At 42.2% G+C, this 24,938-nt stretch overlaps 1 protein-coding gene across 2 annotated transcripts in view; it reads left to right on the forward strand.

Moving 5' to 3' along the window:
• Nucleotides 1-24,938, forward strand: part of EPHA3 (EPH receptor A3) — a 371,911-nt gene that overhangs the window by 323,455 nt on the left and 23,518 nt on the right. For both annotated transcript variants that reach the window (XM_040423262.1, XM_040423263.1), the window contains exon 14: nucleotides 7,657-7,806. In XM_040423262.1, the coding sequence (XP_040279196.1) occupies nucleotides 7,657-7,806 (150 nt within the window). The remainder of the gene's footprint in view (nucleotides 1-7,656; nucleotides 7,807-24,938) is intronic.

The following is a 24,938-nucleotide window of genomic DNA, read 5'->3' on the forward strand; positions in this document are numbered from 1 at the left end:
GCTAGCCCATCAAGACGTTCGGGGAAATGTATCAAACTGGTGTAAAGTAGAACTGGCTTAGTTGCAGATAGCAACCAATCAGATCCCACCTTTCATTTTTCACAGCTCCTTTGGAAAATGAAAGGTGGAATCTGATTGGTTGCTATGGGCAACTAAGCCAGTTCTACTTTACACCAGTTTGATAAATGACCCTCATTGTGACTAGTGTAACAGTGAATTTCCTAGTGACCGACTCCCATTGCATTATCTAATAACATTAGGTATTGGAGGTCTTACTGACTTTCTACTATAGAGTAGATCCTAGCTTATCACACTGTGGAGTCGATGGAGTCCATACCTGCACAGTGTGTGATCATACCTTGGGGGCATGCTTTCAGTAAGGGGTAGAAACATGGTGACCCTTGTCTGAATGTCTGAAGCCCATGTGTGGACCTGGATTAGTGCCGTAGATCTGGCATACGGTACACTTCGCCCTTGATGTTCTATAAAAGCTTTCATAACCTGCCCATTGTTGCTTTGTGTACAGTGTTTCCTAGCAGGCCTGTCTCACGCTGAATTTATAGCTGGAAAGTCTCCACATCGACCAAACACTTTCATTCTTGTGCTAGAAAAACACACAAACAAATTCCATTGATGTGATCCAAGCTAAAATCAATAGGTGAACTATAGCAAGGGAATAATACACAGAGGAGACAGGTCCAGGTGTTACGTTCCAGATCCAGGGTCTGGAAAATAAACACGAGAACCAGGTGTCCGCGTCCTGTTCTCACCCGTCTCATATACAAGCCTCAATAACACTACATAGGGTTAAAATGCATGGATTGCTAAATCAAATAAGATTAAAGGGGTTGTCCGAGTTCTGAAAATATATATATTGCACTGTAAATCTGATGGGCAGCAATATATTACTAAGCTAAGCAAGTTTTAGGCAAAAAAAATATATATTGCCTAATTTCCCTGGTTTTCTTGTGGCCCTTTGTTTACCTGCAATAACAACAATATCTGCCCCTCCCCCTGCTCTGCAAAGGGAGTGAATACAAGTGCTGCCCTGAGTGACATGTCTGACTGCTGGGATACTCAGCAGCATATTGTATGTGTAGGACTACAAGTTCCAGCTGTACAATGACACTGCTGATACACACACACAGGATCTTCACCTTACCTCTTCTTGAACTCCTCAAGTCTGTCAGCTCTTGTGCCCAGCATTTGTCTCCTCACTGCCTGCAGCTACTCAGTAAAGCCTTCAGCCCTGAGTCTGTGCAGCTCAAGAGGTTAAAGTTTTTCCTAAAGAATCCAGGGAGAGAGCAATAAGCAGCAGTGCAGGGGGGCGTGGCCAGCACAGTGACATATCTGATCTCTCAGGCTTGTGCACGAAACATCATCAGAGCAGGGAGAGATGCTGATATCACAGGTCATGTGACCCTCAGTGAAATCTGAGAAACAGCAACTGGAGATAAAGTAAGTGAATTGTAAAGCCCTTACATTTCATTAGTTAGAAAATAACTCAGACAACCATTTTGAGTCCTTACCCACACGGCTGTGTCCGTATTTTGGTCACCAAAGCACGGATCCACATAATACAGATGATGGACACTGTCAGAGTGCATTCTGCATTGTTCTCACTCCCATTAGAATAGAGCTTCAGATTCTGCAATATGGACAAGAAAAGGACACGTTCTAGAATCTGCCGAACAGAAATAAAGGATCTGCGGAAAACACGGATGTGTGCATCGCTCAATAGGAATGAATGGGTCAGCGTGCCATCTGCAGAAAGTGCAGAAAAATTAAAGGTGGAAAATGATTGGTTGCTATGGGCAACTAAGGCAGTTCTCTGTTATACCAGTTTTGATAAATCTCCCCTATTTTCTCTGTGACATAAATGATTATTTAAAAAAACAAAAAAACATTATGACTACCGAATTTCAGGATAAATTCAATTTGCCGCAAAGCCAAATTTCCTCGTGCTTCACGGTAGTGAGTGGATTTAACCTGAAATAGAGTAAAAAAATTTCAAAATCATACTTACCTGATACATTTGCTCGCGACTAGCCAGCCACCGCCATCTTGATTGATGTCCTCGGCCGACATCCAATGTGCAGTGATGTATGGCCGACGTGATGATGTCATCTTGTGCCATGCAAGATTTCGCACCAGACCTTCAAGCAAGATACCGGTGGCCAGCCCGTTGCGAGCAAAGGTGCCATTTTTCACCTTAAAGAGGACCTTTCACCGATTATTACACTATGAACTAACTATACAGACATGTAGAGCGGCGCCCGGGGATCTCACTGCACTTACTATTATCCCCGGGCACCGCTCCGTTCTCCTGCTATGCCCTCCGGTATATCCGCTCACTAAGTTATAGTAGGCGGAGATTCCAGTCACTAAGTTATGGTAGGCGGAGTCTGTCCTTGTTCTGCTCTAGCGCTGGCCAATCGCAGCGCAGAGCTCACAGCCTGGGAGGCTATTTTCTCCCAGGCTGTGAGCTCTGCAATGCGATTGGCCAGCGCTACAGCAGAACAAGGGCAGACTCCGCCTACCATAACTTAGTGAACGGAGATACCGGAGGGCATAGCAGGAGAACGGAGCGGCGCCCGGGGATAATAGTAAGTGCAGGGAGATCCCCGGGCGCCGCTCTACATGTCTGTATAGTTAGTTCATAGTGTAATAATCGGTGAAAGGTCCTCTTTAAGGACCAGACCAGTTTTTGCAAATCTGACGTGTCACTTTATGTGGTGATAACTTTAAAACGCTTTTACTTATCCAAGCCATTCTGAGACTGTTTTCTCTTCACATATTGTACTTCATGACAGTGGTAAATTTGAGTCAAAATATTTCATTTTTATTTATAAAAAAAAAACCAAATTGACTAAAAATTTGGAAAAATTCGCAATTTTCTAAATTTCAATTTCTCTGCTTTTAAAACAGATAGTGATACCTCCTAAAATAGTTATTACTTTACATTTCCCATATGTCTACTTCATGTTTGGATCATTTTGTAAATGACAAACTTTTTTTGGGGACGTTAGAACGCTTAGGAGTTTAGAAGCAAATCTTAAAATGTTAAAGAAAATTTCCAAAACCCAATTTTTAAGGACCAGTTCAGGTCTGAAGTCACTTTGTCGGGCTTACATAATAGAAACCACCATAAATGGCCCAATTTTAGAAACTACACCCCTCAAGGTATTCAAAACTGATTCTGCAAACTTTGTTAACCCTTTAAGTGTTAGAAATAAAGGAAACTATAGATGAGATATCAGAATTTCACTTTTTGGGCAGATTTTCCATTTTAATCCATTTTTTCCAGTAACAAAGCAAGGTTAAAAGCCAAATAAAACTCAATATTTATTTCACTGATTCTGTAGTTTACAGAAACACCCCATATGTGGTCGTAAACTGCTGTACGGGCACACAGCAGGGCGCAGAAGGAAAGGAATCCCATATGGTTTTTGGAAGGCAGATTTCACTGGGATAATTTTAAGTTGCCATGTCACATTTGAATACCCCCTGATGCACCCCTGGAGTAGAAACGCCAAAAAAGTGACCCCATTTTGAAAACTATGGGATAAGGTGGCAGTTTTGTTGGTACTATTTTAGGGTACATATGATTTTTGGTTACTGATTTGGCACCGTTTTTTTTTTTTTGTTTGTTTGTTTTTTACAGTGTTCATCTGACAGGTTAGATCATGTGGTATTTTTATAGAGCAGGTTGTTACAGATGCGACAATACCAAATATGACTACTTTTTTTGGTTGTTTGTTTCAGTTTTACATAATAAAGCATTTTAGAAAAAAATCTTTTTTTAGTGTCTCCATACTCTGAAAGCCATATTTTTTTTCTTGGGGCGACTGTCTTATGTAGGAGCTCATTTTTTTCGGTATGAGATGACGGTTTGATTGGTACTATTTTAGGGTGCATATGACTTTTTGATTGCTTGGTATTACACTTTTTGTGATGTAAGGTGACACAAAATGTATTTTTTTACACCGTATTTATATATATTTTTTTTACGGTGTTCACCTGAGGGGTTAGTTCATGTGATATTTTTATACAGCAGGTTCTGGTTACATCACCACGTATTTCTAGACTCCTGATTAAGAAAGGTCTAATTATATCGTCCAGGGATCGATTTCACGACTAAATTGTGTTTCCCAAATTGGGATGATGTCGCTATCAGGTCATCTTACAGGAGAAGACACAGATGGAGGCTACGAGGCATAGATCCTGTGCCATTAGTCCGGGGAAGGGGTAACGCAGCTGTCATCCATGGTAATCCCTGTAGTGATAGAAGAACATGGCTGTGTATTGTAGCAGGATGTTAAGACAAGGCGCCTGTTCACCTGCGTCACATGGGTGCTGGGATTGGGACACGCGGTTTCTCATCATTATGTAATATTTCTGTCTGTCATCGGGTTAAGACCACAGAACGCTGCCATGTTATTTTAACCTTTTCATCGTCTAGCCTGTCATTAGTAAAGTGTTATTTTAGCCGTCCTGATGTTGCTATTTATATAGTGTGCGCTGCAGGAATGGCTCCCGCTCTTATATCCCTGTCCTCTTCTGTTATCCAGCCCCCACAAGGGGGTCCTAAATAGTATGTGTTGATGATGACTGTACAGTGCTGTGGAATATGTTGGCGCTATATATTGTAGGGGATCGTCTCTTTTCAGGGGGTCACACTCACAGATATCTTCGCAGACACGATTATAATGTCCAAACTCTTGCTTTATTTCAGACACTTTAGCAAAGCACAGGTTACGAAGTCGCAGCTTCAACTTATCACGTGTGACATCCACACAAAATAACAAACTCTTGCCTGGCTAGGCTCTAACTAAGCACAAGTGTTTCCCTGACTCACCTAGAGAGCCCTGTTCACACATGGAACACAAATGCGGCTTTCCTCAGCCATTCAGTCCAGCAACCTCCAGGCTGTGACACTTCCATACCTTTTGGGGGATTGTGGCCCAGTAGTCCTCCCGACTCTGGCCTAGTGATCCTTGTTTCACAGGCGTCACCGTGTCCCCCAAAGTTCAGGCTATCGCATAGCCTCGTGGCCCCTCAGCCCACCCGGCTGAGACCACTCACACAGAGCCTCACCAGGATTCTGCTTCACCAAACACTCCAGAGTGAGCCACACCCAAGATCCAGTAGCAGGATTAAATAGGATCCCTGGACATGAGCATGCCCTAAGTCCCGGACTGGAGCATGGGGAACAGGCACCCACCCAACACATTGCCTGTTCCCAGTAAAAGCCCGCCCTAAAATAGCTGAACCAGCTACACTATCTATATGGTGTCCCCCAACTACTTTAGTGGACACCTGGACTAGGGCCGGGCCCCTTGGTGACACGCTCCTGGTGCAAACAACACCTCAATGTTCACATTGCAACAATATGTAAGTAAGATAAATAAAGAAATATTCGTAAATGTCTGGTAAGGGTGCATTCACATCACCGTTTAGCTTTCCGTTCTTCTGATCTATAAAAAAAAACCACAGGATCCTGTAAAAAAAAAAAATGATCCTGTGCATCAGTTATACATAGGATTGCATAGGTTCCGTTCTTTTACAGGAGCCAGTGAAAAAACAGATCCTGTTGCATTAGTTTGAGCCATTTCCGTCTGAGATTATTATTATTTTTAAATGGAAACAAAAGTACTGCATGCAGGACATTTTCCCCCGTCTAAAAAAATGATCTCAGACGGAAATGGCTCAAACGAATGACACCAGAATGCCAGCCGTTCCAGTTCATTGCGATCTCTGAATGGACACAAAACCACTGCAAGCAGTGTTTTTGTGTCCGGCATGGGAAGCTGAACAAACCAGATCCAGCACCAAAAACCATGTAAGTCAATGGTGCCAGATCAGTTTTTTTTCAGACACACAAAAAAAAAAAGCAATCCGGCGCCCATTGACTTACAATGGTTTTAGTGACGGATCCGGATTCTTCATTTTCGATATAATACAATTGGATCAGTTCAGTTCTGAACGGATGCAGCCGATTGTATTATTTGAACGGATGCGTTTTGCTGTGGTTTTGAGATCCCCTGCCGAATCTCGAAACCAGACCACATAAACGCATATGTGAAAGTAGCCTTACTTAGTGGTGTAGGGACGGAGGGGTGGACTGGGAATTTGTCGTGGACCTGGAAAAAAAATTATAAAGTGAATGCCCAAATTGACAGAAGGTGGAGCCAACCTGAGTAGGTGGGGTTAGCACTAGTAGGTGGGTCCAGCAATACCATACCATAGTACTGTAGAAAATACCGCCCCAGCAGAACCTATTACCACAGTGCAGCACAAAATACCGCCCCAGCAGAACCTATTACCACAGTGCAGCACAAAATACTGTCCTAATAGAACCAACTCCCACAGTGCAACGCAGTGTACTGTGCCAAACAAGCCAGATAGCGCAGTCCAGCACAATATACTGCTATGGTCAAATAAGAATGTTGCATCTTGTGTTTTAGACTGTTTTCTCAACACAGTCAAATGGGTGTGGCTTAGTTGTGAAGAAGGTGTAGCCTAAAATGCAAATTTTTCACCAAAATGTGACAAAGTATCTGGTTTAACAATATGAAAATAAAGAATTAAACTTTTAGACAGGCATTCTATAGATTAACCAGATGTTTCATACAGCCTGAGCCACTGTGCTAACATTGTGGCATATTTAAAGGCTATGGACACCATTAGGGCCACATTATTTTTATGATTGCATTTTACTCATTGGCTCGAAATCATTTTTTTCAATTGGTCTTTATAAAAATTTTCAGTATTTTTTTGTGATACAAGGGGTTAAAATCAGTCTATTTGCAGACTGTCGTTCCTGGGTTTCCCGTCAGCTGACGGCTCATGTGAAGCCTTATCTATGATCTCCTGAACTCACAAATACTCATTTAAGCGATATTCTTATCACTTTGATAAGAGTGTAGCTATAATGAGTGTTTATGTGGTCAGGAGATCAGAGATAAGGCTTCACATGAGCCGTCAGCTGACAGAACTCAAGAGTGATTTTAACCCCATGTATCACAAAAAATAATGACAATTTTTAATAAAGACCAATTGAAAACATGATTTTTAGCCCGAAATGAGTAAAATTATATTATAAAACAAAAGTGCCCTGAAGATAGCCCTTAAAGACTCCATGTCTAGGTGTCCACCCTCTCTACTCCATAGTAAATCTGGGCCAATGTTTCTGGGAATACAAGAGACTACAGATTTAAAGGGGGTGGCTTGTGAACCTATGCTTTATGAGGATGTCACCATATTGACAATAAATACATATACATAACCACCATAACTGATTAGAATATATAGAAAACTCATATGTTATGAGTCAACACAGAAAAACTAAGTGGCAGTGTCCAGGAACCAGGGCTTGATGGGGTACAAAATCATGCAGGTAATGTACATGAACACATGAGAGCAGATTAATGCACGGATGTATGAATATAATATTAATGACATGCATGTCTGCCCCGTGCTATCTCACCTGCTCCCATAGATACGGTAATATTAAAATGTTTTACTGCATCCCATCATTTGCTCCCCATTGTCATCATGGCATATTGTTATATCCAGTCCTGAATGAGATATTATGCAGGATTTGTAAAATCTTTTTATGTCCTGATTACTAAAAATGTACTTTTACGTCTATAGGGTGGGAAGATACCGATTAGATGGACGGCGCCGGAAGCCATTTCATACCGGAAATTCACATCAGCAAGTGATGCATGGAGTTACGGCATTGTGGTGTGGGAAGTAATGTCCTATGGAGAGAGACCTTACTGGGAGATGTCAAATCAAGATGTAAGAGCGCAATACTAACAATAATATGTATTATACATGTCTTAATAAATGATATGTGTCCAAGTACAGAGGTCCCTCAAAATACAATGGCCTCAGGATACAATATTTTCAACATACAGTAGTCTTTTCTGGGCCATGATAAGTTAAAACTTGACTCAACATCCAATGTCTCAGACTGAGATCCAACCAATCAACCTGACCATTTCTCTGGTAAAACACCCTTATTGACTGTCTAATAGTTCCTCTGTGATACTACATGCTCTGTACTGCCCCCTGTCTGTGCCATGATGAGTTGCTCCTTTGGAGACCAGTTGAACAGCGTCTCCACTTTATGCTTCTGATACATCTAGTGTACCACTGATGGCAAACCTTTTGGAGACTAAGTGCCCAAACTGCAACCCAAAACCCATTTATTTATCACAAAGTGCCAACACGGCAATGTAACCTGAATAATGAAAAATACCGGCCAAGTTAGGCTATGGGGGCATGTCTGAACATAGGCCCCAGTAAAATAAATGCTCCCCTTGGACCCCCCTAGTATTAAAAATGTTCCATTAGTAGCCCCTAGTATTAATATGCCCCAGTAGTGGCCCCCATTAGTGACCCCTAATACTAATAATGCCCCAGGAGTAGCCCACAATATTAATAAAGCCCTATTAGTGGCCCCTAATATTAATAATGCCCCAGTAGTAGCCCCCAGTATTAATAAAGCCCCCATTCATGGCCCCCAGTATTAATAAGGCCCCCATTAATGGCCTTGAGTAAATTGAATGCCTCTATTAGTACCCCTCCTAGTATTATTTTTCCTTCATTAGTGACTCCCAGTATTAATAATGCCCCCATTAGAGGTCACAATATTATTAATGCCCCCTTCCCCACTCTTCCTGTGCAAAAAAAAATAAATATATATATATATATAAAACTCACCTCATCCATTTGATTGCGCCATGGTGAACACTCGCTGCTCACTGGATGCGTAGGACAGGACCTGCTCTCCAGCGTGATGATGTTTTGCAGGTCCTGCTGCTTCCAGTCAATGCTGCAAAACATCATCATCAAGCTGGAGCGCAGGTCCTGTCCTGCGCATCCAGTGAGCAGCGAGGGTTCACAGCGACAAGATCAATTGGATGAGGTGAGATTTATTGATTGATTTTTTTTTTTAACACAAGCAGAATGGGGGGGGGGGGGTAAAGGCTGTACTAATGAGCGCTCCACAATGGAAGAGCTCATTAGTGATAGTGCACAGATGGCAAGCTTAAGTATGGCCCTCACAGAGCCACGTGCCCGCAGAGAGGGCTCTGAGCACAGTTCGCCACCACTGTACTAGGCAATACTTTGAAGAAGCTCCGGCCATCACCATAGAAAGTCATTTCAGCTTCCAGAATCTTTTCCGGTCTGTTTTACTTAAGGACTTGCTTTAGATGTCTTGATTATCTGCTTATTTTTCTTAAAACTTGAGATGACATTTTGGGCTTTGGAGCCAATTACTGGTTTTCCATACAGTTATGGACTCGAATCATAAATCATGATCATAGAAGATTGGTGTAGCAGAAGTCTGTATATGTCTGTACATGTGTGTAAACATGAACATATAAGTGTGTGTGTGAATATATGAGTGTCCGTTTTTTGTGAATGTACAGTATGCCGCTGTAATTTTAACGTGTAGCAAAATGCGTGTTGCAGTTTACTTGCATAGGACTCGACTGGTGCTTAAAGGGGTTGGTCCGACATAATTAAAAAACAAATCTCAGGCAGCAGTATGTTAAAAAAATCTTCAAAAAAAATAAAAAATATTATATAAATTAATTAATTATTAATTGGAAAAAAAATAAGAAACTCACCTTTCAAAACTCCCAGACCGGTGATCCTAGCAATAATGTGTGCAAAAACAGGCAGAACATTACTGCTGCTGCTCACTTCTGGTCTGGCAGGAAGCGTCAGGCGTTACGGCGCTGGAGCAGAGGTCAATTTGCCTCCAATATTGCTATGATGCTCCCATTCTTGTCCATGACCAAAAAAATAAATAATTAAATCGGGACGATCTGGCAACCGTATGATGGTCAGAGGCTCTTCAGCATATTGTCGATAAAGCTTAGGCCTCATGCACATGTCTATTGTTGGCTGGTGCCCATGCTGTGGACACGGACCCATTCACTTGAATGGGGTCCGCAATCCGCATCCGACAGTCCGCATTGCCAAAAAGTAGTGCATGCACTATTTTTTTGCAGTACGGAGGCACAGACAGAAAACCCACGGAAGCACTTCGTAGTGTTTCCTTATGGGTTCCGTGCCTACATTCAGCACCTTCCGGTTTGCCGACCCATTCAAGTGAATGGGTCCGCATCCCTAATACGATTGCACATACGGCCGGTGCCCGTATATTGCGAACCCATGTGCATGACTTAGGGTTAGGGCTCACGCACACGAACTTATATCTTTTCCGTTTCCGTTGCGTTTTTTTTTACAGGTCCGTATGCGGAACCATTCATTTCAATGGATCCGCAAAAAAAAATGAAAGGACATGTCCGTTCCACAAAAAAATAGAACATGTCCTATTCTTGTCCATTTTGCGGACAAACACAGGCATTTTTACAATGGATCCGCAAAAAAAACGGATGCAATACGGATGTCACAAGGATGTCATCCCTTTTTTTTTGCGGATCCGTGTTTTGCGGACAGCAAAACGCATACGGTCATGTGCATGAGCCCTCAGGTTTGTAGTCTTGTCCATAGTGATGAGTAATCTGCCAGCTGCATCTCCCATCGTCAGGTAACCTTTTAGCTGATGTTACTCCAGTCTCTGTCATCAGTGTATGGTGCCCTCAAGGGGAGTAACGTGACAGATTCCATATGGTTCATAGATTATAATTGGTGTTGAGTGAATTGTAGTCAAATAAATTGAATTTGATCTGAATTTCAGGAAAAATTCTATTTGCTGCAAAGCCAAATTTCCTAGCTCTTCGTGGTAACGAATCAATTTTCTCTGAAATAGCGGTAAAAACAAAAAAAAATACATACTCACCTCATCCATTTGTGTGTGAAGAGGCCGCCGCAGCTATCTTGATTGAAGATACCATGCAATATCTCTCACGTGGTGACGTATGACGTTACCATGCCGGCCAGTGTGATGACGTCATCACGTCACCACGCGAGATTTCAAGCAGTGTCTTCAATCAAGATGGCCGCAATGGCCTCTTCAAGATTAGATTGATGAGGTGACTATTTATTTATTTTACCCTAATTAACCCCTGAAATGCCTAAATGGTAGCCTCAGATGCCGCGATCAGCAATGAACGTGGCATCTAAGGGTTTCCATGATGGGACTATTTTGCTGTTGATGTGTTACTGATTTTGCTGTTTTGATGCAAATATCTCAGAGACAGTGATTCTCTGGGGCTTAGGCCTAGTCTTCTGAGGAGTGAGCACATGTAGCTTCTCACTCTTCCTCAGCTAACACTACACTGAAGTGGGGGCAAACCTAGGTCCATTTGTTAACCCTGACCAATCCATACATAACTATATGGGTACAAGACAACACACCTTGACATTGTATAGAACCAAATAACATAAGTATCAATAAACAATTTTGCAAGTATCCTATTCTGGGGTACTGCATATATAAGAAATATACTGAATATAGTATTAGATATATTGTATAGTAGATATATACTAACATATTCTCCTCTTAGTTACATACACTGTGCCTCTAAATACAATCATGTCACATATTATGCCCCCTGAAATTAAAGCAGCAAGTACGTACAGGCCTATAAAAATAGTGCCACCTATTCTGTGCCCCCTGTGTCACTCTCTGTGCCCCCTGTGTCACTCTCTGTGCCTCTTATAAACAGTGCCACACTTTTTGCCCCCTGAAGATAGTGCCACATGCTGTGTACCCCCATAATGTGAAGATACTCACCTGTGCCCGGTCCGATGTCATCCAGCAATGCGGGCCTGGCCTCTACAGTGTAGATAGGAATAAAATCTAGAATCTCACAGTTGTAAATATGATGGATTTAGGGTATGAAAGACATATGAAACATAATGACACCTGGAGGATCTGGACTTCAATCCGAATTTCAGGATAAATTTGAATCTCTGCAAAGCCGAATTTCCTCATGCTTCACAGTAGCGAATCTACTTAACCTGAAATAGTGTAAAAAAAACAATAATACAGAATGTAGAATAAAAAACTGAAAAAATCATACTCACCTGATTCACTGCACACGGGATTTCATGCAAGATCTTCAAGCAAGATGGGAGCCGCCGACCTGTCGCGTGCAAAAGGATGAGGTGAGTATGATTTTATTTTATTTTTTTACACTATTTCAGGTAAAATCGATTCACTACCATGAAACACAAGGAAATTCGGCTTCGTGGCGGATCAAAGTTATTCAGAAATTTGGATCGAAGTCCACTTCGTGGACTTTGGTGCGCTCAACAGTAGGGACAACCACTGAGGAATCTTCTATTTACTGACTAATGAGGTATAAATATATTTTTTTTCCACAGTCACCTGAAAAATGAACTCATCGGATGATCACATCTTTCATGCAGAACCTAAACTGCACGTTTGTCAGCAGTACATGGCTCCGTGTAAGGCCTCATTCACACGACCGTATTTATTCTCTGCATCAGGATGAGGAGCCATTAATGGGGTCGCCAAAAACACGGACAGCACACCGTCTATGTGTCTGTTCCGCAGCCCTGCAAAAAAAAAAAAATAGAACATGTCCTATTCTTGTCCGTTTTGCAGACAAGAACAGGCATTGTTACAATGGATCCGGAAAAAAAACCACATGCAGCATGGACATCACACGGACATCATCTGTATTTTTAGTGGTCTGCGCTTTTTTTGGACCGCAAAAATACATAGGGTCGTGTGAATGCACCCTAATCAGGGATGTGCTGCTGACAAGCAAGGAAACTGTCGCGATCGTTCATCCTCATCATTATTGATCATTGCTGCATGTAAATGCAGGTAACGAGCGGGCAATGATTGCGAACGTTCACGCCTGATCATGGCCTGGTCTATCAGCCTATGTAGAAGGGTCCTTAGGCTATTTTCACACTAGCGTTTTGCTGGATCCGGCAGGGTTCAGCAAAAACGCTTCCGTTACTAATAATACAACCATCTGTATCCGTTATGAACGAATCCGATTGTATTATCTTTTAATTGTCATGAACTCTATTGAAAGTCAATGGGGGACGGATCCGTTTTCTATTGTGTCATATTGTGTCAGAGAAACGGATCCGTCCCCATTGACTTGCATTGTGGGTCTTGCTCCACATCCCAGGACGGAAAGGAAACCACAACATGCTGCGGTTTACTCTCCGGTATGAGAACGGAATGCATTTTGGAGCGTTCTGTTCTGTTCAGTCACGTTTTGTCCCCATTGACAATGAATGGGGTCAAAACGGAAGCGGTTTTTTTCAGGTATTAAGACCCTATGACGAATCTCTACCGGAAAATAATAACGCTAGTGTGAAAGTAGCCTTATTTAGGGAATGTATAGCTAATAAAATGGAGGTCTCTATGCAGTATGTTGGAAAAAATGACAAGCAGTGGCTATCATAAAATGTTCTGGGATTTGTTTCATAATAAACGCCCTTTTCCACAGTTGGTAAGATATCTCACACGGTGTCAATTCAGATTTTAGCTGTCTTTCCAAAGGGTTCAAACCTGTTTTTGCATTTTCGTTTTTTCACTCCCCGCCTTCCCAGAGTCATAACTTTATTTTACTGTTCACATAGCCTTAGGCCGAATGCACACGGCCGTTGTTCACGGCCGTGATCTATACCAGTGTATTACTGTACTGTGTCGGCAGCATGGAGCGCACGGCGTCATAGCAACCAATGACGCCGTGCGCTCCTGCTCTCAGCTGGAATCCAGGCCGCGGCACCACGGACCGCTCACGGCCGTAAACAACGGCCGTGTGCATTCGGCCTTAATCAGGGCTTATTTTTTGCGGGACAAGTTGTACTTTCTAACGGCACCATATACGGTTGCATACAATGTGGTGGGAAGCAGGAAAAAATTCCAAATGGGGTGGAATAAAAAAAAACCGCCATTCTGCCACAGTTTTTGGGTTTTTTTCTTACTGCGTTCACTATGCAGTAAAATTGACCTGTTACCTTCATTCTCCATGTCGGTAAAATTACAAAGATACCACACTTGTATGATTTTTCTTGCGGTTTAATACTGAAAAAAACAAAAACCTTAAAAAAATAAATTTCTTCACCTTATTCTGACCCCTATAACTTTTTTTTATAGTTACTGTATACGCACGTAGCTGTATGAGACCTCATTTTTTGCGGGGCAGTCAGTACTTTTCAGTGACACAATTTTGAAGTATGTATCACATTTTGATCACTTTTTTAAAAAAAAATTGGGGAGTTGAAGTGACAAAATCGTCGAATTTGTCATTTGTTTTCTGTTACAGCATTCCCTTTCTGGGATAAATATTATGTTTTAAAAGTACTGGCATTGTCACACACGGGGATACCCATGATGTGTATTTTTTTTTTATTGGTTAAATATTTTTATTTTGGGGAAAGGGGGTGATTTGAACTTTTATAATAATTTTTTTTTATATTTTAAAAAAACGTATTTTTGCTTGTTTTTTAAGTCACCCATTGTGTTCTTTGATGGCTATTTAGCCATCATTGAACACTTCATTTCGAATATACCAATACAGTGCTGCCACCTGGCATATGTGAGCAGGCACCATGTTTAAAGATGCGACTTCTGCCATACATGTACGGCAGGAATCGCAAAGGAGTTAGGCCTCCTGCACACAAACGTTTTTTGTTTCCGTTCCACTTTTTGCATTCCGTATACAGACCGTTCATTTCAATGGATCTGCAAAAAAAACTGAAGGTACTCCGTATGTCTTACGTTTCCGTATTTTTTCGTTCCGTTCAAAGATAGAACATGTCCTATTATTGTCCACATAACGGACAAGGATACTACTGTCCTATTAGGGGTCAGATGTCCCGTTCGGCAAAAAACGGAATGCACACGGATTTCATCCCTATATTTTGCGGATCCATTTTTTGCGGACCCCAAAATATTGGAAAAGCAATACGGTCATGTGAAGGAGGCCTTAAAGTGTAAAGCCTCATTTAGGGTCCATTCACACATCCGTATGTGTTTTGCGGATCCGCAAAACACGGACACCGTCAATGTGCGTTCCGCATTTTGCGGACCGCACTTCGCCGGCACTCACATAGAAAATGCCTTTTCTTGTCCGCAATTGCGGACAAGAATAGGACATGTTCTATGTTTTAGCGGAACGGAAGTGCGGATCCGGAAATGCGGATGCGGACAGCACATTCCGGCCCCATTGAAAATAAATGGGTCCGCACCTGTTCCGCTAAATTGTGAATGGACGTGTGAATGTGCAGGGTCATTTTTTTTATATAGTTTATTTAGTGAAGTTGTACATTTATAGTAGAAAAGTAGAAAAGTTGCCCAGAAATGTCCCTTAGCAGCAGGCTCTAAATGAACATTGCTAAGGAACATCCCTCTTCCTAGTACAGTACCGTGCAGTACTGGCCGTCCTAGCTGCTGCCCTGACTGCTCCCTCATATACTGTACAGTATATTAATATACACTGCTCAAAAAAATAAAGGGAACACAAAAATAACACATCCTAGATCTGAATTAATTAAATATTCTTCTGAAATACTTTGTTCTTTACATAGTTGAATGTGCTGACAACAAAATCACACAAAAATTTAAAATGGAAATCAAATTTTTCAACCCATGGAGGTCTGGATTTGGAGTCACCCTCAAAATTAAAGTGGAAAAACACACTACAGGCTGATCCAACTTTGATGTAATGTCCTTAAAACAAGTCAAAATGAAGCTCAGTAGTGTGTGTGGCCTCCACTTGCCTGTATGACCTCCCTACAATGCCTGTGCATGCTCCTGATGAGGTGGTGGACGGTCTCCTAAGGGATCTCCTCCCAGACCTGGACTAAAGCATTTGCCAACTCCTGGACAGTCTGTGGTGCAACGTGACGTTGGTGGATAGAGCGAGACATGATGTCCCAGATGTGCTCAATTGGATTCAGGTCTGGGGAACGGGCGGGCCAGTCCATAGCATCAATGCATTCGTCTTGCAGGAACTGCTGACACACTTCAGCCACATGAGGTCTAGCATTGTCTTGCATTAGGAGGAACCCAGGGCCAACCGCACCAGCATATGGTCTCACAAGGTGTCTGAGGATCTCATCTCGGTACCTAATGGCAGTCAGGCTACCTCTGGCGAGCACATGGAGGGCTGTGCGGCCCTCCAAAGAAATGCCACAACACACCATTACTGACCCAATGCCAAACCGGTCATGCTGGAGGATGTTGCAGGCAGCAGAACGTTCTCCACGGAGTCTCCAGACTCTGTCACGTCTGTCACATATGCTCAGTGTGAACCTGCTTTCATCTGTGAAGAGCACAGGGCGCCAGTGGCGAATTTGTCAATCTTGGTGTTCTCTGGCAAATGCCAAACGTCCTGCACATGGAGTCTGTTTCTGACCGTTTGAGCAGACACATGCACATTTGTGGCCTGCTGGAGGTCATTTTGCAAGGCTCTGGCAGTACTCCTCCTGTTCCTCCTTGCACAAAGGCGGAGGTAGCGGTCCTGCTGCTGGGTTGTTGCCCTCCTACGGCCTCCTCCACGTCTCCTGATGTACTGGCCTGTCTTCTGGTAGCGCCTCCATGCTCTGGACACTACGCTGACAGACACAGCAAACCTTCTTGCCACAGCTCGCATTGATGTGCCATCCTGGATAAGCTGCACTACCTGAGCCACTTGTGTGGGTTGTAGACTCCGTCTCATGCTACCACTAGAGTGAAAGCACCGCCAGCATTCAAAAGTGACCAAAACATCAGCCAGGAAGCATAGGAACTGAGAAGTGGTCTGTGATCACCACCTGCAGAACCACTTCTTTATTGGGGGTGTCTTGCTAATTGCCTATAATTTCCACCTGTTGTCTATCCCATTTTCACAACAGCATGTGAAATTGATTGTCACTCAGTGTTGCTTCCTAAGTGGACACTTTGATTTCACAGAAGTGTGATTGACTTGGAGTTACATTGTGTTGTTTAAGTGTTCCCTTTATTTTTTTGAGCAGTGTATATAGCCTTAATATATGTTCATCTCCCTGCTGTTTCACACTGATCTGCGCGGCCGGCACTGACAGTGAACAATCCTGCAGTGTCCAGTAAGGCTACTTTCACACTTGCGGCAGAGAGATCCGGCAGGCAGTTCCGTCGCCGGAACTGCCTGCCGGATCAGGCAAAATGTATGCTAACTGATGGCATTAGTAAGACTGATCAGGATCCTGATCAGTCTTAAAAATGCCTGATCAGTCGAAAAAATGCATTGAAATGCCGGATCCGTCTTTCCGGTGTCATCCGGCAAAAACGGATCCGGCATTTATTTTTTCACCTTTTTTTCAGTCTGCGCATGCGCATACCGGAAGGACGGATCCGGCATTCCGGTATTCTGGCACTAATACATTCCTATGGGAAAAAATGCCGGATCCGGCATTCAGGCAAGTCTTCAGTTTTTTTCGCCGGAGATAAAACCGTAGCATGCTGCGGTTTTCTCTTTTGCCTGATCAGTCAAAACGACTGAACTGAAGACATCCTGATGCAAACTGAACGGATTACTCTCAATTCAGAATGCATGGGGATATGCCTGATCAGTTCTTTTCCGGTATAGAGCGCCTGTGACGGAACTCTATGCCGGTAAAAAAGACGCAAGTGTGAAAGTACCCTAAGCGCTCAGAATTGTCAATGCAGGGACGCAATGAGAAGCTGTTCTACTGTACACTGCGTGCAGAATTATTAGGCAAATGAGTATTTTGACCACATCATCCTCTTTATGCATGTTGTCTTACTCCAAGCTGTATAGGCTCGAAAGCCTACTACCAATTAAGCATATTAGGTAATGTGCATCTCTGTAATGAGAAGGGGTGTGGTCTAATGACATCAACACCCTATATTAGGTGTGCATAATTATTAGGCAACTTCCTTTGCTTTGGCAAAATGGGTCAAAAGAAGGACTTGACAGGCTCAGAAAAGTCAAAAATAGTGAGATATCTTGCAGAGGGATGCAGCACTCTTAAAAATTGCAAAGCTTCTGAAGCGTGATCATCGAACAATCAAGCGTTTCATTCAAAATAGTCAACAGGGTCGCAAGAAGCGTGTGGAAAAACCAAGGCGCAAAATAACTGCCCATGAACTGAGAAAAGTCAAGCGTGCAGCTGCCAAGATGCCACTTGCCACCAGTTTGGCCATATTTCAGAGCTGCAACATCACTGGAGTGCCCAAAAGCACAAGGTGTGCAATACTCAGAGACATGGCCAAGGTAAGAAAGGCTGAAAGACGACCACCACTGAACAAGACACACAAACTGAAACGTCAAGACTGGGCCAAGAAATATCTCAAGACTGATTTTTCTAAGGTTTTATGGACTGATGAAATGAGAGTGAGTCTTGATGGGCCAGATGGATGGGCCCGTGGCTGGATTGGTAAAGAGCAGAGAGCTCCAGTCTGACTCAGATGCCAGCAAGGTGGAGGTGATGTACTGGTTTGGGCTGGTATCATCAAAGATGAGCTTGTGGGGCCTTTTCGGGTTGAGGATGGAGTCAAGCTCAACTCCCAGTCCTACTGCCAGTTTCTGGAAGACACCTTCTTCAAGCAGTGGTACAGGAAGAAGTCTGCATCCTTCAAGAAAAACAGGATTTTCATGCAGGACAATGCTCCATCACACGCGTCCAAGTACTCCACAGCGTGGCTGGCAAGAAAGGGCCTCCTTGTTCACCTGATCTGAACCCCATTGAGAACCTGTGGTCCATCATCAAATGTGAGATTTACAAGGAGGGAAAACAGTACACCTCTCTGAACAGTGTCTGGGAGGCTGTGGTTGCTGCTGCACGCAATGTTGATGGTGAACAGATCAAAACACTGACAGAATCCATGGATGGCAGGTTTTTGAGTGTCTTTGCAAAGAAAGGTGGCTATATTGGTCACTGATTTGTTTTTGTTTTGTTTTTGAATGTCAGAAATGTATATTTGTGAATGTTGAGATGTTATATTGGTTTCACTGGTAAAAATAAATAATTGAAATGGGTATATATTTGTTTTTTGTTAAGTTGCCTAATAATTATGCACAGTAATAGTCACCTGCACACACAGATATCCCCCTAAAATAGCTAAAACTAAAAACAAACTAAAAACTACTTCCAAAAATATTCAGCTTTGATATTAATGAGTTTTTTGGGTTCATTGAGAACATGGTTGTTGTTCAATAATAAAATTAATCCTCAAAAATACAACTTGCCTAATAATTCTGCACTCCCTGTATATAGAGACAGTTACCGGAATATCAGTGGACACATGCCATACTACTGGTATCGCTGCTCCGCGATACCAGTACAGTAAATATGGCATGTGACTGCTGAGGTCACTAATTGGCTGCAGCAGACATGTGCTTGTACAGTCCATCATAAGTGGCAGCTTCTAAGGAAGGGGAACACCAGAACATCTGTACTGGATCGGCAGGGGATTGAAGAGGTGAGTACATTGTTCTTTTAGATTAATTTGGTCAACATCTTTAAATAATCTGGCATGGCATTATTTTTATTGCATTCTGGACTGTCAAGATTTCCTAACCAAAATTAAAAAGGTGCCAGACTAAAGGAACTTTACTGTATATACAGTGTCGGACTGAAGTGCCAAGGGCCCACCAGTAGAAGTGACTCTAAGGGCCCACCCTATAGTTTCATGCAAATATTGACGCTTAAGGGGGTTTTCCGATTTGCATCAACATCCTTTAAAATAATCCTTTATATAGGAAGCTGTAGTGTAATAGCGCACATGACCACTGCAGCTAATCACTGGCCTTGGTGCTGTACACCACTGAAGCCAGTGATTACTTACAGCAATCCGGTGCGGTACACATGCATTTTATCACGGCAGCCAAGCCAAAACATTATGTCCCGGGTGCAGCCTGGCAGAGAGAACAGAGTATTGGTGCTGGATCAAAAAGTGTTTTTTGTTTTTTTGTTTTTTTTTAACAGCATCCCTGTAGGTTGGCCTCAAAAAATTGAACTTAGGCACCCCCTTCAAGCTCAGTACTTAGGTACCATAACAATACCAAGCTCTGTACTTAGATACAGTAACAGAACCAAGCCTATTGTATAGATACAGTAACAGAACCAAGCTGTGTGTATATATACAGTAACAGAACCAAGCTGCGTGCATAGATACATTAACAGAACCAAGCTGCGTATATAGACACAATAACAGAACCAAGCTGCATGCATAGATACAGTAACAGAATCAAGCTGCATGCATAGATACAGTAACAGAACCAAGCTGCGTATATAGACACAATAAGAGAACCAAGCTACATGCATAGATACAGTAACAGAACCAAGCTACATGCATAGATACAGTAACAGAACCAAGCTGCATGCATAGATACAGTAACAGAACCAAGCTACATGCATAGATACAGTAACAGAACCAAGCTGCATACATAGATACAGTAACAGAATCAAGCTGCATGCATAGATACAGTAACAGAACCAAGCTGCATGCATAGATACAGTAACAGAACCAAGCTGCATGCATAGATACAGTAACAGAACCAAGCTACATACATAAGATAAAGTAACAGAACCAAGCTGCATGCATAGATACAGTAACAGAACCAAGCTGCATGCATAGATACAGTAACAGAACCAAGCTGCATGCATAGATACAGTAACAGAACCAAGCTACATGCATAGATACAGTAACAGAACCAAGCTGCATGCATAGATACAGTAACAGAACCAAGCTGCATGCATAGATACAGTAACAGAACCAAGCTGCATGCATAGATACAGTAACAGAACCAAGCTGCATGCATAGATACAGTAACAGAACCAAGCTGCATGCATAGATACAGTAACAGAACCAAGCTACATGCATAGATACAGTAACAGAACCAAGCTGCATGCATAGATACAGTAACAGAACCAAGCTGCATGCATAGATACAGTAACAGAACCAAGCTACATGCATAGATACAGTAACAGAACCAAGCTGCATACATAGATACAGTAACAGAATCAAGCTGCATGCATAGATACAGTAACAGAACCAAGCTGCATGCATAGATACAGTAACAGAACCAAGCTGCATGCATAGATACAGTAACAGAACCAAGCTGCATGCATAGATACAGTAACAGAACCAAGCTACATGCATAAGATAAAGTAACAGAACCAAGCTGCGTATTTAGACACAATTACAAAACCAAATAAAAATCGCAGCAAAATGCCATGTTTTTTTGCCGCAATTTTATGAAAATCAGATCATGTGGAAACAGCCTTACTGACCAGGAGTGTTGATTACACAAAACTTGCCAGTTCCCATGAATCAGCGCTGGTGTGGGGCCCTCCTTCTCATTTACGATGAATCGCAGGCAGCATGCATCCTACTGTCCACAGGGGGCGGAGCTTATCGCAGACAGCTTCTAAGCAAGGAAGCTCACTTGCTGGTTCGAGGGCCCACCGAGGATTTCCCCGGCTCCCCGGTGGGCCAGTCCGAGCCTGTGTATATGCTTGAAGTTCTGTCCACTAGGATTGACAGTACAGTAATGGGTTACAGAAAGGTCACTTGTATTTAAGGCTTAGTCATCCATTACGGTATTCACCTTATCTTCTATTAACTACTGTAAATACAATCTCATCTGCAAGCTTCGGGCCCTGTCACATTCTTCTACCCTTACATCACCCCTAACAATTAGAAAAATTTGGTATTTATATTCTCAAAGACCATTTTTCCACTTTTTGATTATTTGTTCATAGATGGAATTCAACTTTTCTGCACTCGACTAAAAATGTCCTGGATTATCATAGACTTCTATAAACACTGGGTGACTAATTAAGTGATCATATATGACATCAAAGAATATATACCAAATGTACGCAGTGACTTCATGTTTTTTCTTCTTTTCCTAAGAGGAACCTTTACGCTTGAAGGGCGCTTTAAGTGGTCCATGGGTTTAGAGCTATTACTGAAAACTGTTTACCTAGCCTTTTAATTAAATCCATATTTGACCAGAGTGTACCTTTTAGAAGGAATACTATAAATGTCCTTCTCTTACAGATATAGCAACAATTTATCTTCTACATTTAAAAAAGATGGTCCACCTTTACAATTACAGTGAAAAAAGTATTTATACTCCTTGAACTTTTCCACATTTGTTCACGTTACACCCACAAACTTAAATGTATTTTATTGGGATTTTATGTGATAGATCAACACAAAGTAGCAAGTACTGTATGTGTGGAGTGAAAAGAAAGTAATGCATGGTTTTCAAAACATTTAATAAAAATCTGAAAAGTGTTGCATGCATTTGTATTCAGCCTCCTGTAGTCTGATACCCTTAAATCAAATCAAGTATGACCAATTGCCTTCAGAAGTCAACTAATTAATTGATAGAGTCCACCTATGTGTAATTTATTCTCAGTATAACTACAGCTGTTCTGTAAAGGCCTCAGAGGTTTGTTAGAGAAACATTAGTGATCAAACAGCATCATGAAAACCAACACACTGGACAGGTCAAGGGTAAAGTTGTGGAGAAGTGTATAGCAGGGTTAGGTTATAAAAAAAAATAGCCAAGCTCTGAACATCTCATGGAGCACTGTTCAATCCATCATCCGAAAATGGAAGGATAATGGCACAACTGCAAACATACCAAGCCATGGCTGTCCACCTAAACTGTCAGTCCAGGCAAGGAGAGCACTAATTAGAGAAGCAGCCAAAGAGGCCCATGGTCACAATAGAAAAGCTGCAGAGATCCACAGCTCAGGTGGAAGAATCTGTGCACAGGACAACTATTAGTCATGTACTTCACAAATCTGTCCTTTATGGCAGAGAGGCAAGAAGAAAGCCATTTTTGAAAGGAAGCCATAAGAAGTCCCGTTTGCAGTTTGCCACAAGCCATGTAAAGGACACAGCAAACATGTGGAAGAAGGTGCTCTGGTCAGATGAGACCACAGTTGAACTTTTTGGCTTAAATGCAAAAACACTATGGGCCAGATTTATCATTAGCTCAAGTCAAAATAATGGAGTGAAAAAGTCGCAAATTTTTGCGCAATCGCTAAAACTGCGCAAAAATGTGCGACTTTAATTGGCTCTGCGCTATGCTCGCCAGTTTTCTGAAAGTGGGCGTGTTTCCTTATGTAAATGAAGCTCTAGACAGATTTACTATTGCGACAATTTAAAAAGTCGCAAAAAATTGCGCAATTTCACTCCAGTGAGGACCATGCTTATCTTATGCGACTTTTTAATAGAAAATGTGACTTTTTCGTAAATACGTGCGACTTTTGTAAAGCCGCTTACTGAAGGATAAACTGCTATTGTCAAACCACATTTATCACAGTATTAAAGGACCATTAATAAATCTGACTTAGCCAAAAGTGACTTTGGAGATGTGTAAAAGTGGAGTAAGATTAAGGGTCCATTCACACGTCCGTTGTTTCTTTCCTGATCTGTTCCGTTTTTTGCGGAACAGATCTGGACCAGATCTGTACCCATTCATTTTCAATGGGTCCTGAAAAGAATCGGACAGCTCAATGTCTGATTTTTTTTCAGGACCCATTGAAAATGAATGGGTACAGATCTGGTCCAGATCTGTTCCGCAAAAAACGGAACAGATCAGGAAAGAAACAACGGACGTGTGAATGGACCCTAAGTGTAATGATAAATCTGGCCCTATATGTGGTGGAAAACTAACACTGCACATGACCCTGAACACACCATCCCCACTGTGAAACGTGGTGGTGGCAGAATCATGCTGTGGGGATGCTTTTCTTCAGCAGGGACAGGGAAGCTGGTCAGAGTTGATGGAAATATGGATGGAGCTAAATACAGGGCAATCCTGGAGGAAAACATGGTAGAGGCTACAAACGACTTGAGACTTGGGGAGTGGGTTCACCTTCCAGCAGGACAACGACCCTAAACATAGAGCCAGAGCTACACTGGCATTGTTCAGATCAAAGCATATTCATGTGTTAAATGGCCCAGTCAAAGTCCAGATCCAAAGTCCAGACCTAAATCTGTGACAAGATTTCAAAATTGCTGTTCACAGACTTTCTCCATCCAATCTGAGCTTGTGCTTTTTTTTACAAAGAATGGGCAAAAAATTCAGCCTCTAGATGTGCAAAGCTGGTAGAGACAAATGCACACCACACTTTCCAGATTTGTATTTATTGAAAATTTTCAAAACCGTTTATCATTTTCTCTTCACTTCACACATACTTGCTGAATTGTGTTGGTATATCACATAAAATCCCAATAAAATACATATAAGGTGTAACGTAAAAAAATGTTCAAGGGGTATGAATACTTTTTCAAGGCACTGGATTTAAAAGATGCAGCGTCTTTGCAAATTGTCTTTCTTAAAAATCTATTGTTTTGTGTCTACAGCTCCTATGCAAAACTGTGGTGTAAGGCCCCTTTCACACGGGCGAGAATTCCGTGCGGGTGCAATGTGTTCACCTCACGCATTGCACCCGCACTGAATCTGGACCCATTCAGTTCAACGGGGCTGTTCTGATGAGCGGTGATTTTCACGCATCACTTGTGCGTTGCATGAAAGTTGCAGCATATTCTATATTCTGCGTTTTTCACACAACGCAGGCCCCATAGAAATGAATGGGTCTGCGTGAAAATCGCATAGCGTCTGCAAGCAAGTGCGGATGCAGTGCGATTTTCACGCATGGTTGCTAGGAGATTATAGGGATGAAAGCAACCCCGGACCCCATTAAAGTATATTCACTGTATTATTTTCCCTTATAACATGGTTATCAAAGAAAATAATAATACTAAAATGTGGATTGAGGGGTTAAAAAAGAAAAAAAATGTAACTCACCTTATCCAATTGATCGCGCAGCTGGCAGCCTTCTTTCTTCTTCTTTCAGGACCTGCAAAAGGACCTTTGATGACGTGGTGAGCATGATTACGTCATCAAAGGTCCTTTTACAGGTCCAGAAAGAAGACGATGCCGGCTGAGCGATCAATTGGATGAGGTGAGTTAATTTTTGTTTATTTTTTAACCCTCAAT

The sequence above is a fragment of the Bufo bufo genome, chromosome 3 (assembly GCF_905171765.1).
Source record: "Bufo bufo chromosome 3, aBufBuf1.1, whole genome shotgun sequence".
NCBI classification, from domain to species: domain Eukaryota; kingdom Metazoa; phylum Chordata; class Amphibia; order Anura; family Bufonidae; genus Bufo; species Bufo bufo.